The following is a 16,797-nucleotide window of genomic DNA, read 5'->3' on the forward strand; positions in this document are numbered from 1 at the left end:
TTGTGGTGAGAAAGAAAACAAGTATGTTCTATGACAAGACTCACACTTTCAGGAAATCCCTGTTGTGCTAGGGAATACGATGTAGATATGAGAAATGCAGATAAAACCCAAACGAGCCATGTGTGACAGCAAGGCATTGATACACGATGTTGAACACTGTCCTTTGTTGGTCTAAGCCCAGTTGTGTGTTTGTTTCAAGTGTCTGCTTTCCACCTCCTGTCAATGGCTGGCACAGAATGATTTGGTGGGGGGGGAGTATTTGAAGGGGAAGACATGAGGGGGGAGCGAAATGAAGCAGTAAGAGGAGCGAGAAAAATACGGTAATTTTAAAAGCAGCCATAGGAGAGCTGCGAATGAGTTTGCTGGCAACATTCTCAGATCGACATGAACAAACAGGGTGGGGTGGGGAAACTAAACGCACAAAGTGCTTGAAGTAAATAAAATGAATCAGGTGCCGCTAAGCATACATTAAAAGACCATTGTTTGAAACGTGGTTACCCCCAAAAACATAAACATGTGCATAAATTGCAGCATCCGAAGTACTTGATTACACTGAAGCGCAAGCTAAATGAGACTGACCTGCAGCATGTAGGGGGCCGGCTCTGGCGTGTTTGGTGAAAAGTGCTCGTAATGAAATAAAATAAATACATCGCATGAATGTGTTTTGCAATGAAAGCGTGTTCAGCCACAAAGAAACATCCAGCCGTGGGTGCGAGCAGCACTGCATTGCAGGGCTGCGGTCGGACTGAGCACCATGATTCTGGGCAAATCGCGTAATCTCCCGTGCCTATTGCCCTCAGCCCAGTTGTGTGTTTGTTTCAAGTGTCTGCTTTCCACCTCCTCTCAACGGCTGGCACAGAATGATTGTGGGGTGGGGAGTATTTGAAGGGGAAGACATGAGGGGGGAGCGAAATGAAGCAGCAAGAGGAGCGAGAAAAATACGGGAATTTTAAAAGCAGCCATAGGAAAGCTGCGAATGAGTTTCCTGGCAACATTCTCAGATCGACATGAACAAACAGAGTGGGGTGGGGAAACTAAACGCACAAAGTGCTTGAAGTAAATAAAATGAATCAGATGCCGCTAAGCATACATTAAAAGACCATTGTTTGAAACGTGGTTAGAGCCTGGTGGGGGGCCGGGGAAGCCAGCGAGTGGGAGGGAGGGAAGGAGCATATGGGGATGGGGTGTGAGTGAGGGGGAGCAGAAGCCTTTGATGTGGTGTGCGAGGCCAAGCGCGTGCTGGAGAAGCGTCACACTTGAAAAGTTAACATGCATTAAACCTTTGATGTGGTGTGCTAGGCCAAGCGCGCGCTGGAGAAGAGTCACACTTTAAAAGTTAACATGCATTGTAGGAAATCCGGCTTGTTCAAGAGACTTTGGTTCAACACAATAGTTTTCGAGTAATAAATTACTCGACCTAAAAAGGTGAATCGCAATATATTTTTAGTTTTCCTGGATCCCGTCACTGTCTAGTTGATTTTACCTAAGAACTCCCTCCTTCGTCCGAGTCCATCAGGAGGTTGAGTGTGCCCTGGTCGCAATGTCCAACAGGGCGGGGAGAGGTTGCATATGAAGTAGCATAACACAAACTGTGTGTGAGGCTTCCTCTTTCATAAGATTGGTCTTCCCATGTATCCAGACAGAGGTTTTTGTAGCGTCCCAAATGGGATTGTGAGTTTCACTCTTAAATAGGGAAACAGTCAATCTCTTCTGTTGGTGCTACCTAACCCACTTGTGATTTAGCAGCTATGAATTACATACATGCTAATAGACCCAATTAATGTAGAGACTTCAGATTTGTGAAGCCAAAAATCGCCTTACTTTGGCTGTCTCCCTCCTGAATTTGCCTTTCCTTCAAAACAAGTCGAAAGGGGAAATACATTCTCCCGATTAATATTTTTAAATCTCTCACTTTTCTCTTCTAAAATATTGGCATATATGGAATATTTCCTGGAGAGGGTGCTTTATTATTCTAACTCCAGTATTGGATATTTGAGGGAAGTGCTTGCTTGTGAGCACAGCCCTACTTTCATGAAAGAGGATGTTAAATCAGTCAGCAATAGATTGGTCTTCGCCTAAACTTTTTGCCTTACTACTCCTGTGTTTGCTGAATTTGTTCTAGTATGGCTTTACAACTCTGCACACTTTATCACTACTAACCTGTGCTAAAGTGCGTGTCTCTCCTTTAAACATGGTGACATTGGCTTACACCCAGTTGGCACATTTAATTACCTTGTACATCCCTAGTAAAGTGGTATTACATGCAGCCAGGACCTGTAAATTAAATCCTACTAGTTGGCTTGCAGCACTAATTGTGCCACCCACTTAAGTAGCCATTTTAAACATGCCTCAGCCCAGCCAGTGCAGCTTGTGTGTGCAGTTTTAAACTGCCATTCTGACCTGGCAAAATAAACCTTTTGCCAAGTTTAAACCTACCTTTTAATACAAATAGGTCACCCCTAGGGTAGGCCACACAGCCCATATGACAGGCTGCAGTGTATTTAAAAAGTTGGACATGTTCCTTTGAGTTTTACATGCCCTGGTAGTGAAAAACTCCTTAATTCGTTTTTCAGTACTGTGATGCCTCCCTCTCCCATAGGACAACATTGGCTAGCCTTATTACATTTAATAAGTGATATCTTTCACTTGGGAAGAAGTAGGAATGTTGAGTTTGGCTCTAAAGAATTGGAATTCAAGCCCCCCCCTATAATGGTAAAGTCAGATTTTAAGTCACAATTCTGAAAATACCACTTTTAGAAAGTTTGCATTTCGTCCCAACCATTTGATGCCTGCAGCCTGTATCCTGTGTCACATGACCAAGTGTAGTTGGCAGTTGGTCTTTGTGTATAGCTCCTAGACAGTGAGACAAAGGGGGAATAGGTGTTGGCAGGATGAGCCTTCTCTGACTTGATCGTGTGGAGGAGCTGTCACCTACCACACTTGCACATCAGAGAGGCTCTGCCACAGCTCACTCATAAAGGGTTTCGCATCAATCTTTTGTGTCCCAGACAAGCTGGGACCAGGGGAGGGACTCAGGAAATTCCAAACACCTTTGGGGCTGGAAACCTTCAGAACCTTTTCCTAGTTTGAAGCTGGCACCAAGTATAAATATTGGACCCTAATACCCAACTCTTCAGTACACCTCTGGACCTGTGAAAGCCTCAGAAGAACTGCTGTGCTGCTATGCTGCAAGACGGACTGCTACTCAGCTATCATGCTACTCTGCTGCCCTGTTGCAAAAAGTGAAAAGAAGTGGACCTGCATCTTCAACCCAGGACCACCAGAGGGACTCCTAGAGCCATATGGCTGGCCTCCTGATCAGTGCCTCTGGGACAGAAAAGGCTCCAACTACCAGTAGCTGGACTCTTCCAGCTGTGAGTCTTGCCCCTAAAGTGATCCCACTGAGGCACTTAAATCTGGAAATGGGACTGAAGGTACTTTGCCAGCCATCTATGGTTTAAGCAGAAACAATGCATTGCAACGTATCATCTTGCATAGGAACCACCGCTGCACAGGGCATCCCCGACGCAGGACCACACAGTTCATTGGAACCGCTCCTGCACAACGCATCCTCGGCACAGGACCTCGCATTGCAGCCCTGCAGCTCCATGGAACCGCCGCGGCACGCAGTATACTGGGTCACGTGACTGAGTGCAGTTGGCAGTTGGTCTTTGTGTATATTTCTAAAACAGTTGGACAAATAGGGAATAGATGTTGACAGGATGAGCCATCTCTGACTTGATAGCAGGAGCTGTCACTTACCACACTTGCACATCACAGAGACTCTGCTTCAGCTCACTCATAAAGGTTTTCGCATCAGTGTTTTGTGTCGCAGACAAGCTGGGTCCAGGGCAGGGGGGCAGGAAATTGCAAACACCTTTGAGTCGGGAAACCTCCAGAACCTTTTCATACTTTGAAGCTGGTGCCAAGTATAAATATTGGACTGGAATACCCAACTCTTCAGTACAACTCTAGACCTGTGGAAGCCTCAGAAGGACTGCTGTGCTGTTCTGCAGCAAGAAGGACTGCTACTTAGCTACAATGCTACTCTGCTGCCCTGCTGTAAAAAGTGAAATGAAGTGGACCTGCATCTTGAACCCAGGACCACCAGAGGAACTCCTATAGCCATATGGCCGGCCTCTGTGACAGAAAAGGCTCCACCACCAGTACCTGGACTCATCCTGCTGTGAGTATTGCCCCTAAAGTGGTGCCACCGAACTCCTTAAGCCTGGAAATTGGTCTGAAGGTGCTCTGCCAGCCATCTGTGGTCTAAGCAGAAACAAAGCATCGAACTCCTTCCCATTTGTGAGTGGCTAACCCCCTACTTGAAGTAGGTAGTAAACTGCAACACCCCTTCGTAACAGAAAGAGTTGCAAATGCTATTTAGCTTGTCGGTAACTCACAAAATAGCGTTTGTGCATGCCAAGACCCTTTTTTGCGGTCACAAACTAGCTGATTTCCCATTTGCAACAGCAAAAAACAGCCGTACATTTCGCCCTATGTGATTTGCCCAGAATCACAGGATGTTGAGCCTACGCCAAGACTCAATAACAATAAATGCACCCTGGGCCCGTCGCATGCCTCAGGGGCGGTGGGACTTAGATTGAGTACAAATGTTGCCCCCGGGCCCGTCGTGTGCCAAACACTTGGGGAGAGCATGTGGTCTTATGGCTTATTTACTGCTGACTTTGGAGCTGGAAAAGCCTTGCGGTTGACTCAGAGCTGGTCCTAGGCCCTCTGAGGCCCCGGGCGAAAGGGAAGATGTGAGGCCCCTCTAAGTGTGTTACTGTCTACGCGAGTGCGCGCAGCGCTTTTCCTGCATTTCATATCGGGCCCCCTGCTCTGTGGTCTACTCTGCGGGGCCGGCGGCGGGGCCCCCTGAGCGGGAGGCCCTGGGCAGCTGCCCATACCGCCCATGCCTAGGACCGGCCCTGGGTTGACTCCACATCCCGTGAATCTGGGCAAATCACTTAATCTCCCCGTGCCTACACAAAAAATGAATGTGTCCTTGTGTAACGTTACTGGTGCTCATGAAGTGCTCCAATAGCTTCGGGTTGAGTTTGCGCTACATAAATCTGCAACAACAACAAAAAATTGCTAAAAAATTAATGCGGCTTGGGTGCCCCATGAACGGCGTGTGGTGTTGTTAAATGAAGATCAGATCACGTAGGTTCTTGTAGAAAGATGTATTTATTAATTATGTTAACATGAGATGGTAGTTCAAGATAGTAAGAGTAATTCAAGGTAAATCCCCACCAGGAGCTGTAACCAGTCAGCTCAATCCTCAGCTCCCAACTGACTCTCCCCTCAGAACATAACATTCCAATCAGACATCTTGTGTGGTAACATTCTATTTGATGACATAGGTAAAACAACTAGAAAGCCAACATTACACATCTTCCCCTTTTATACATTTTGTAATTGCAATCAAAAGTTAAGATGTGAACAAAGCAATTACAAATAATAACCAGATATAAGGAAGATAAATAGAAACGGACGTAGGAATGGTTTATGTAAAAAGTGAACGGAAGGTACGAAGAGACGGGAGTAGAATTGGATATATACACAGTGAAGAAGGTAAACACAATCATAAAACAGTTGACAAAAGAAGAAATAAATGGAGAAAGTTTAAACAGATAAGAATCAAGAGAAGTTATGACTAGAAAAACTACAGTAACATTTAAGAGGTGGAAAATCAAGCAATATCAAAACTAAGAAGAATCAACAAAGAAAAATCAAGCAAGATAAGAAGCAAGAAGAATCAATAGAGAAAATCAAACAAGATTAGAACTATGAAGAATGAATAGAAACTAAATAAAAATACAAAAGACAACACATCTTCTCCCTAAAGGAAAAGAAGAAAACGAAAATAAGAGTATGGACACCAAACACAAATTCACGGAATCAGCAAACACACCAATTGGCCAGACTGGCGTAAATGAGAAACAATGAACCGAGTAGTGAAAGGTAGAACCAAGTAAAGTACAAATATGAGAAAGTTAAAAGTGAAAAAAATGTAACATTAATATCTAATAAGAGTTTGAATAGAAGAAAAGTTGCCAGTAAGAATAATAATTTCTGAATGAAACCTGTAAAAACGGTTAGAAACTAGTATAATAAACATAAAACAGAGCTACTCGCATATAACACTGAGGAAAAGTTGTCAGAATTTTTTTTTTTATAGGTAGTGAAAAACTGGCTAAATAATCTCTCAACAATATCATATGCATATAACCCTGAAGAAAAGTTGCCAGAAAGAATAATTAATTCTGAAAGAAACCTGTAAAAACAGGTGAAAAACTGGCATGGTGATCACATAACAGAATTATGTACATGTGACACTAAAAACTTTTAAGTAATAAGTGAATAATGACAATTTATGTAACGTACGTCTACGCACATAAAAAGTTTTGAAAACCTTTGTGACAATTCATGTAACATACGTCTACGCACATAAAAAGTCTTGAAAACCTTAATGACAATTCATGTAATGCACGTCTACGCACATAAAAAGTCTTGAAAATCTTTGCGCAAAGGAGAAAATTATAGAGCTCATATATAATCAATAAAATAACGTTTAGTGCACTGAACTTTTAAAACTGACGTCAGCAATCAATTAATAAACCGGTAAAATGTATTCAATTCATAAGAGAAACAGAACTATTCACTTTAAAATATTCTGTATACAAAAAAAAACATTGAAGAAGCAGAAAAGAATACACCAAATAATCACTTGTACTATGCATAGCTCATAAATTCCAATATACTAATGGAGAACACCTGTGAGAATAATAAAATAAGAAACTAAAATAAATAAGGTAGTCACCGTTGACTATCATCATCAAGAAAATGGTATAGAGGTGTAAGTTAATGATAGCTGTGAAATAAAACACCTGCGTTCAGTCAAGAAGGTGCAACCTGAGGAAAAAAATTATTTGCTGTTTCGCCCTGCAAACATAATAATTATGAATAGCTTAACTTGCTGTAAAATATAAATGCCTTTGTGATGGTGTGCATGTCACCGAAAACATGCCTGACGTTGAAGTTGTTGCACTGCCATAAAGCATATAATTAAAATAGAACTTGCTATCAAAATAAATACTTCTCATGGTGTGCATGTCACCGAAAACATGCAGTGTTGAAGTTTTTGAAGTTGCACTAATGAAACACAGAAGAGAATGCAACAGAACAGTACCTGCGTTGAATAACAATGTGCAGCTAAGGTAATCCAAAATTGAGATTGAGGAGATTAACAATATCTTAATAACGTGGTTGGCAGCATAAATGAAATTCACGAAGGTCAGGTGGTGTAAGGCAAAATGGAGGCACGCAGGGTGACGGCAAGCCGGGTGACTCAAGAAGGGTTTGTGCTCCTTTAAGACTGTAGAGTGTTGGTACGTCATAGGAGAGGCTGGAAACCACACGGAGGTTGCAGGCGTCATCAGGAATGAAAGACAGCATAGAAGGTAAGAGCGCGCAGCTCTGTATGCCCTCGTGTATAATTTTAAAATATGGTGAAGGCGGTTAAACTGCCAATGAAGGGTATATACACGGAGGTAAGATATAATAAAGAAATAATCCAAACACCGATAGTTAATGTTTAAAACACGGCAATGCTTCATCATAAGTAGAAGTAAATATGCGTGTGTCGAAGATTTTTCCATCTTTAAGCTGCTATTATCTCTGGTGCCTTTAAAATAACCGCCAGTAGATGGCAGTCAATGTGTGCTCACGATGCTTAAAACTGCTTGTTAGGATCGCAGGATTTTAAAATGAAAAGCTTGAAGTTGAAATCATTGAATTGAAGCAGATGTCAGGAAATGAAAGCCGAGAAGCAGTAAACGAAGTAAAGGCTCTTCATTCGACAAGTCAAACAACCGCAAAGGTGCACCACAAAGAACAAGAAATAGGTTCAAATGGTATTGATGAAAAAACAAGGAATTTTTTCAGAAAGATGTTGCTAATCTTCTAGTAATCTTTATTTTCAATTTTCAGTACAACGTACAGCCGACGCGTTTCGTCCCTAGCTGGGACTTCTTCAGGGCTTTTATAAACGTGGTCTGTCACTTTTAGAGCGAATATACAAAAAGCAGGGGGTCCGGAGAACGTCTTCCCAGACTCAATATCCCCTTGTTGAAGCTGGTATATACATTTTTTCATCCAGTTTGAAACAGTCAGGGTTGAACTGTAAAATTTTTAATTTAATGAGGACAAGGATTTGCAGGATTCCTAAATATTAGAAAAGGGTTGATCTCACAACCTTATTGTGTGTATAACTCATTTTCCTGTTCTGTGGTATTTCACGGAATTCCAAAGGACAAGAGGTCCTGTGAGTCCCTGGGAAGAGGATGTGGGCACTGTATTCCAGTAGGCCGTTCGTATTAAAACAGCCGGCGCCGATCCACAAAGCCTTCGTCCCGCCGAAACACCCGCAAGGTCGCTGTGTTCCCACGTTTAGATTCCCTATGGAATAGGCACAGTAACGATGGGTGCCAGTCAGTGTGCACACATTTCCCTTTAGTAATTTAAGGGCCATCCAATATTTCGGGGAGAAAGGTAGTCAGGTGCTGACATTAAGAAGGGTCCATCGTTATACCTCTGTTGTTCTCTTCATTCGACATCAGTAAAGTAGGTTATACACTGCTGGCATATAAATTAGATGGTCAAAACATCAGAAGTAGTCTCAACCTTCATTAACCGCAATTTAGAAAAGCAACTCAGGCTTATTTAAAAGTGTAGCAGTTGACTAATTAAAATCATAGCCTTATAAATCAGGGACTTAAATGTCAATTATGCTTACACATAAGCAGGCTCATAAATTAGGTGTAAAAGTTATTAAATTAGGTGCAGTCACTTTTCAAATAGGTGAACCAGTTTTTTAAATCTGGTGGAGCAACTTTTAAACCAGGTGCAGCAGTAGATAACTTAAGATTTTAGAAAGCAGGGACTGGCAGATTAGTTGGAGGACGACCATAAGTGTGGAATGGTCACTGGTGGGGGTTTATAATGTGCCAGTTTGCTAAGAGTTGCTTGAAGAAGAAGAAACTTAATTGGTTACCTTGTTTGAAGAAAATTCTTGTTTCAGTTGCTTGTAAATATGAAGAAAGAAGTCCAAAACGTCGCCAATTGTGGTGTTGTTAAATGATGATCAGATCACGTAGGTTCTTGTAGAAAGATGTATTTATTAATTATGTTAACATGAGATGGTAGTTCAAGATAGTAAGAGTAATTCCAAGGTAAATCCCCACCAGGAGCTGTAACCAGTCAGCTCAATCCTCAGCTCCCAACTGACTCTCCCCTCAGAACATAACATTCCAATCAGACATCTTGTGTTGTAACATTCTATTTGATGACATAGGTAAAACAACTAGAAAGCCAACATTACACGGCGGCCCAGAGGGCATTCATTTTTATCAAGTTTTGGACCTGATGCCTATTGGGCATGCGACGGCCTCAGGGAGGCATAATGTTTTATGCGGAATAGCAAAAATGCCGCAAAATGTGCTAATAACGCAATATCCTGGCCTGCACATTACAGCTAAGTTAAGACCTGACTGCTTGTGTGCCAAGCTACCAGAAAATTAGACACAGGTCATTTAATGTCATTTAGTACTTTTGTGTGAAAAGTTCTCGCATTAACTATAGAAGGGTGCAGACAGCGAGTTTAGCCAGGAGAAAAATCTGGTCCGTCTAATACACTGGCAGCCATCTTGGAAAGGGCTGCTCGACTTGATGCTATTTTAGTGCTATTTTACCGTCCATCTTGGATTGGGATCGCTCGCGCTTAGCATGACCTTCAGGATAAACGGAAGTCGCAGAGAACAGCCTGGATTGGCTGATGAAATGTTCTGGAAACATTAGTGCTAAGAAGCCGGTTTTACGTAGCAGACAGTCTGTGACTCTCAGCCTGTGTCCTCAGATAGAGACAAGCGAAGGGCGAGAGTGACGCAGCAGATACCCGAAGCAGCGTGTGACACACCAGGCACACCGAGAGAAGCGCCAGGGAGCGGTTTTTGTGCCATAAGAACTTCAGTTCCATCCTATTTCAATTCAACAGGAAAATGCCGAGAGGAAGCCGGAGCCGTTCGTCCAGAATGGCGCCCCCCGCCAGGTAAGAAGGCTGGGACCCCTTGAGATGGGTCACTCCTACCATGCTTTCTGGAAGCTGCCGCCTCTAGCCGGGCTTTTCCTCTGTCACCTTAAAGTGAACGGCTCTGTTACAGTGTCACACTGAGCTTGTTTCCATTTCACGTGGTCCTGGATTCCTTTGAAGGGGAATATATTGACTGAAAACATGCCCCCCCCCCCCGGATTTCTAACCAGGTTTTTTGTCATCGGGGGCACCATGTTTCTTTAATAATAGCGTTGTGGAATGTAGTAGTCTTAACTTTTATTATTTTTTCCCTTTAAAGAAAGACGTGCGAGCCATTCTATACATCTAACCCTGATAAAGCAAAAACTGGAAAAATGTGGGTGAAGGACGTGGTTAAAGCACGACTCGAGACATCTTCACCCCCGGCGGTGACTGTTAGTATCAGTTTTGTGCAGGATTCAGAAACCCTAAGTATTGTTTTCAAAATGAGTGGCGTTGGACTCCAATTGTTAACTGAATCCAATATCTATCCAATAGAACCATGCTTGTTAGGCCAAATTATAGAGATCACATAGCTGTTTCACTTTGATATCTTGGGGCCGATGTCTGCGCATAAAGGTTTTTCTGAAAAAAGTTCATGTACTTTCTACGTTCATGAACACAACGAGCGAATTTCTGTTGAATGTGCTGTGTGTATGCAGTTTGTCCTTTTTGGGCTCTTTACTGCCAGTACGACAGTGTTGTTTTGGCAGGTAACGTGGGTATGGTGAGGGTGCCTACTAACATCAACAGGAACCAGTATCCTAGTTCATGGTAGTCAATGTTTTATTTATTTGTTGGTGCTTTATATAGCACGATTGTTAGCTTCTGTAGGGTGGCAGGACACTTCCCAGTCAGGCGTCAGAATCTAAAAATAGTGTGTACAATGCATCACTTTAACAAAATCATCATATGTAGTAAATGAGGAGCAGCCAAGGAGAACTGACTCTACATTCAAACTCATACATTCCACCCCCGGCATTACAGATTTATCCCCCTCAATGTTCCACCCACAAGCAGATGTAAGACCCAACCCATCTTCCCCTCTTTACAACACAACATGAACAATAAATACAATAATGTAATAAATAAATGCAAAGTTGAAACTTACCTGTTTATCAAACCAAATGAATATAAAGCTAGATATTATCTTATACATAAACCATGATTAATTAAACCTACTATTAATGCGCCAACCCCGAGAAAGGTAGAAATTCCATCTCACATGATCCCCCAACCACACAGCAGTCTTCCTTTCCCTCTGGGTTCTGGTACACACTGGACGATTTCTAATGAATTGATCTTCCTTGACACCCCCACCTATACTTGAGTTATCTATGCCAAGTATGACAAATGGGCATTTTTTTAAAGCAAAATAATCTTTATTCCACCATTTGCAATCCTCCAATTTGACCACACGCCTTTTTATAAACAACTTTCTTGGGTTCCTAATGTCTGGAATTCCCCTTGGTAATGATACCTGGTAATCTAACTCCGACCCAATCACCTTCTACAGCCTCCATTCACTCAACACAATTCTCGGACATATATCTTCTTTTGTGCATTCACCCGTTTTTGTTCCACACACGCCTTCCTTTCCACAGACATTTCCAAATTACCCATCCATGGACAAACCAGTTTATTGGCCAACTCCCTTCCTTTGAGAGTGCAAAAGGCGACATCCCTGTGACTGCACTGTACGCAATGCCCATATCAAATCTTGAAACATTTTTCCATTCCAATCCATTAACCAAAGACAACTGAACATTATCCTTAATAACACAATTGCACCTTTTTACCATGCAATTACTCCTGGGATGATACAAGGTGGTAGTTATATGTTTCACACCCCAGTTATTCATGAATTTACCAAATTTCTCGGATATAAATTGCACACCATTGTTAGTATTTAATTCTGATGGAGCCCCTTCACGTTTTAACAATCTATGATTTGTTGCTAAGAACACACGCCACACCGTCCCTCACCCAGTCTTCCCCCTCTCTGTCCAATCCAGGCCACCAAAATGTATCTTATTCTTCTCTTCATGGCTCTCATGCCTATATGACCCTCATGAGCCAACATCAATATTTTCGTATGCATAGTTTGAGGCACCATTAAGTTGCCCAACTCAAAATGCCCTCTGGTACGCTCAACTCTTCAAATATTTCTTTATAAACCTTAAGGTTATCATGAACTTTATTCCTTGGCCAGCCTTCACTCAACCACGAAATTAGTTGCTGAAGCACTTTATTCTGCTCCACCGCTTCCTTCCATTCCTCTTCCTTTATACACTTCTCATCCCTCATAGTACATGCCACAACATACAAATCATCACCTTTGTGTTGTTGGAACTACAGCTAAAGTGTTATCATGCCCAGCCTGATCTGCCCCAAAGACCAACATGCACCCGGTCGACACCTTTAAACATGGCCTCAATCACACGTTGGAACACGGACAAAGCTGAATCTAAACCAGAGGGCATACACTTAAATCTAAAGGCCCCCATGGGTGTGACAAAAGGAAGTCAAATGCTATGAATATTTATGTAATACTATGTGGTGGTATGCAGACATATCAAGTGTGGTTAAAAACTTTAGCCCCTTTGATCATGGTTAGGCAGAGGATGTCTGTCAATCCAAAATCTTTTGTTAAGATCTCTTAGATCGATATACATCCTCAAAGTACTATTGGGTCTTCCAACTAAAACTACAAGAGAAAGCTACACCAAACTCTATGGGTTCTATAATGTCCTGATTACCCAAGTTCTCAAGTTCTTCACTCGACTCCTCTCTCATGGCAAGGGAAACATAGATGTATGTACTACAGGTTTTGCGCCTGTTCTTAATTGAATTTGATAGGTGAAGCCTTTAACTTTTACCAACTTACTGGTAAGTACTTCAGGAAAAGCTTCTGTCCAGGCACATTTACTTTTTGATATCAACCCTATCACATTCTTAAGTAGCACCACTTGATCTTGGCTATTGGAATCTAGTATGATGCCCACATTTCTTGGGCACAAGCACCCCAGTAAGTTTGTACCACCTGCTGCTACATACACTGTCCCTTCTGCATAATTCCTTTGTAAATCCACTTAGCATCAAACTCCCCCCACACATCTATAGGTTTGCCTCCATATGCTACAGGTCGAACTTTTGACTTCCGTAATTGTACGTTGTAAAATCTTTCCCATTCGTCCACACCAATCAATATGAATAAGGAACCAGTCTGCCATCATATTGATGTCTAATCCATTGACCTTAACCTTACAATGGGGTTACTTAATAGGATTTCCACACATCGACACCTCGTTGCCACTAAGCAAAGCTTGGTCTTGTTTATTTCCCATAAGTACAATGCTTCCTTCATCTGAATCTGACAGATTCTCCTGTTCTGGTCTGCTTTGCACTGTATTAACCGTTTTATACCTTTTACCATCTTTGTCCCACTTGGCTCTACACACCTTCATGAAGTGCCCCCTTTTTTAGGTCTCGGCCTGCGATGGCTACGCATGCGCAGTTTCGCTGGCGAGATCTTATATTTTAGGGTATTTTTCACTAGCGAGGTTAAGCCCCGCCCTCTTTTCCATTGGTTGGCATCACGTTTCATGTTAAACGGTGGCCAGCCATTGGAAAAGAGGTCCTCGTGACGTTCTTTCTCTTTTAGCCCCGCCACTTTCAGACTGGGTTCCTTGACTTCCTGCTGTGGTAAAAGCTTTCTTATCTTCTTTTTGGGGCCTTCTGTTTCTCCCCATAAAGAAGATAAGAAAGCTTTTACCACGGCAGCAAGTCATGCCGAGCCCGTCCAAGTGGGATAGCTCTAAAAGAGAAATTTCTTTTATTTTAGTATAATCGCGGCACCCTCGCTTTACTTGAAACATTTTAAAAGTAAAGCGCGGCTGCCGCGGGAGATCCGCCACAGGGAGCACACTGGCATCGGGAGATCTCTGGCGCAAGGAGAACTGCCACAGGGAGTACACTGGCTCAGGAGATCTCATGTGCCAGGTCACATGGAGTGCACTAGCACACAGGTGAGGCTCATGATGAGGGAGATGCCCCTCCTGCCCCCCCCCACCCCCCCACAAGACCTCATGGGACTGGGAGATTCCACCACCGGGAGTACACTAACCCAGGAGGTCTAGCGTGCAGGAGTAGGGAAATTGCTTCACAAGTAGTCGGTTGGCATTGGAGACCGGGAACCAACATAGGTCTAAGTAATGTGGGCGAATGACTGGGAGACTCCTGCACCGGAGCAGGAACACATGGACACGGGTCCTTGAGAAGACCGACTGGATGTGGTTGGGGAAGCTGATGCACGGATAAGGAAAGCAACAATGGGACAGGAACACAGCATTGGCGCAGAATCCGAAGGGACACTGGGACAATGATGCCAGCAACAATGGGACAGGAATACAGCATTGGCGTAGAATCCGAAGGGACACTGGGACAATTATGCCACTAGAGGCCTGGGAGAAACAGACTCGCGCACAGGCTGAATCCACATTTTACTTTTGGGCAATTGCATATCGGGGAAGCTTGGTCACAGACCTCGGAGAGCTTCACAACAGTCACCTTTTAGGTTTTCTTATGACACTGGAACTTTCGTCGGGATTTAGAACATCCAGTGCATGCACGGGGTCGAACCTGATATCCGTGTTACATGGTTGGCATTTGTAGCCTCATTGCCTCACATGAAAAGTTCTGCTCGTTTCGGGCTCCAAATTCCAGGAAGTCCTCGCGCCAATCCAGACCTAAACATTTGACTCGAGCTTTCTGTGGCTCGCCCACCTCTATTTAAACAACACAATCTGAGCACGGTCTATCGTGTAGTGAAATATAGACTTTATTTGTTTTTACATTTTCTCCAGCAAAAGAAGGATATGTCGGAGCGTACGTTCAATGTGCCGTTTACAGAAACAAAGTGCAAAGAAATGAGGCAATACGAATGCTCCAAATCTGTAAAGGTTTATTTTAAGAACGCCCCAGTTTCTGCTGTGTGAAACCTCTTGAGGCATTAGTTTAATGCCCTTTGTACTGGTGTCTTTAACATGGGCACATCACAAGAAAGCAACTCGTTAACTTGGGTTTGTTTCAGAAACATGAACATTATGTACTGTTGTATTGGGACAGTATATTTGCTCCGTTTTGGTCAGTTGTTGCGACTACTGAAGGTGGAGGGAGGTAGATATATCCTGCTGGCTGTGGAGTTCTGTCAATTAATCCCTGCTATCGTCCAGTTTCAAGGCAAACGGTAATTGCCGCTGAGAGGTAACTGCGGTGTGGTGGGCTTGCAGTGGAAATACCACAGAGCGGTTGTTTCGGGTAGATGCTGTCAGTATCGCCAGCTGCGTGAATCACTCCATTGTGGCAATTGTCAGCTTATGCTGGGTGCGGCTATTTGGTGCTTTTAACGACCGAGGCATTCAGACAACCTCCGGGTGTTGCCTTGGAAAATCCGCGAAGGGGATGCAAACGATCTCTACTCGGGTGGGAGTCTGCGAGGAACCCCTTGTGGGAGCTGTTAGATAATCTCTGGTGGGAGGGGAGAAAGTTTCAAAGGGAAAGGGTCAGCCTATAGTGGGATATCGAGTCACTGACACAGGATGGATGAGGTATTCACATATCCTCTGCTGGAGTGAGGGGACGTAATTATTAAAAATGAAACCCTTATAAAGGGGGCTACTTTTTTTTTTTTTTTGTAGTTTATTCTGTGTGGGTGGCTCTGTGTGGGGGGCTCTCTCTGTGTGTTTGTGTATGTGGCTCTCTCTGTGTGTTTGTGTGTGTGGCTCTGTGTGTGTGGGCAATTATTTTTATTTTCGTAGCCGTAGTATGCAAATGTGAATCAAGTGAAAAATCTCAGTTTTTGCTTTATCCGCTTTCAGCCTGCAGTGGACTAGAAAATTAATGAATTGTACACTGCATTTTTGCAGTGATCCATTGACTGACACAAAATTACTGCTCAAGCATGTCAACTTGCAGATGGGGGAGGATCTTATAGGAGATGTGTCTATAAAGGAACAGAATCATAAGCCAAGTGGGTTTACGAGGCATGAGGGTACAAGGTCATGAAGAGGGGTGGGGGCTTTGGGCTGAGATCTGACCCCCAACATCCCTCCCCCCAAAACAAAAGCTTCTGAAGCTACCACTAATGCCCTGGGGAGTATATAAAAAAAATACCCATGAAACACAGCAGCACCCACCCTCCAGATATGAGCCGGAAACCCACATCCCACACCTGCAGTGTGAGACAGCATTGTGTGTAAGAAACACAGCATTGTGAGAGACAGCATGTGTGTTCTAGTGAGAGACAGCAGTATGTGAGAGACAGCAGTATGTGAGAGACAGCAGTATGTGAGAGACAGCAGTATGTGAGAGACAGCAGTGTGAGAGACAGCAGTGGAAAGTCAGCAGTGTGAGAAATTTTATTTATGTTTTGGTTTTTTAAACATAAATAAAAAGCGTTGTTATTTGCAATGTCAATAGCTCAAACTCGCGTAAATACGCAACCTATTGCATTGCAAATGCAATAGGTCTCGCATTTGCGAGAGATTAAGCTATTGGCATTGTAAATGACATTGCCATTTATTTATCTGTTTTCAAAACCAACACATAAATAAAAATGTTGTAATTTACAATGCCAATAGCACTAACTTTTGCAAAGGTGAGAC

The 16,797-nt window shown here is 43.1% G+C and overlaps 1 protein-coding gene across 1 annotated transcript in view; it reads left to right on the forward strand.

The window, feature by feature from the left end:
* Positions 1–9,765: 9,765 nt before the first annotated feature.
* Positions 9,766–16,797, forward strand: part of CHCHD2 (coiled-coil-helix-coiled-coil-helix domain containing 2) — a 38,694-nt gene continuing 31,662 nt past the window's right edge. The window contains exon 1 of the mRNA XM_078679462.1: positions 9,766–10,111. Coding sequence (XP_078535588.1) covers positions 10,062–10,111 — 50 coding nt within the window. The 5' untranslated portion in view covers positions 9,766–10,061. The remainder of the gene's footprint in view (positions 10,112–16,797) is intronic.

The sequence above is a fragment of the Lissotriton helveticus genome, chromosome 3_1, assembly GCF_964261635.1.
Source record: "Lissotriton helveticus chromosome 3_1, aLisHel1.1, whole genome shotgun sequence".
Taxonomy (NCBI): Eukaryota; Metazoa; Chordata; class Amphibia; order Caudata; family Salamandridae; genus Lissotriton; species Lissotriton helveticus.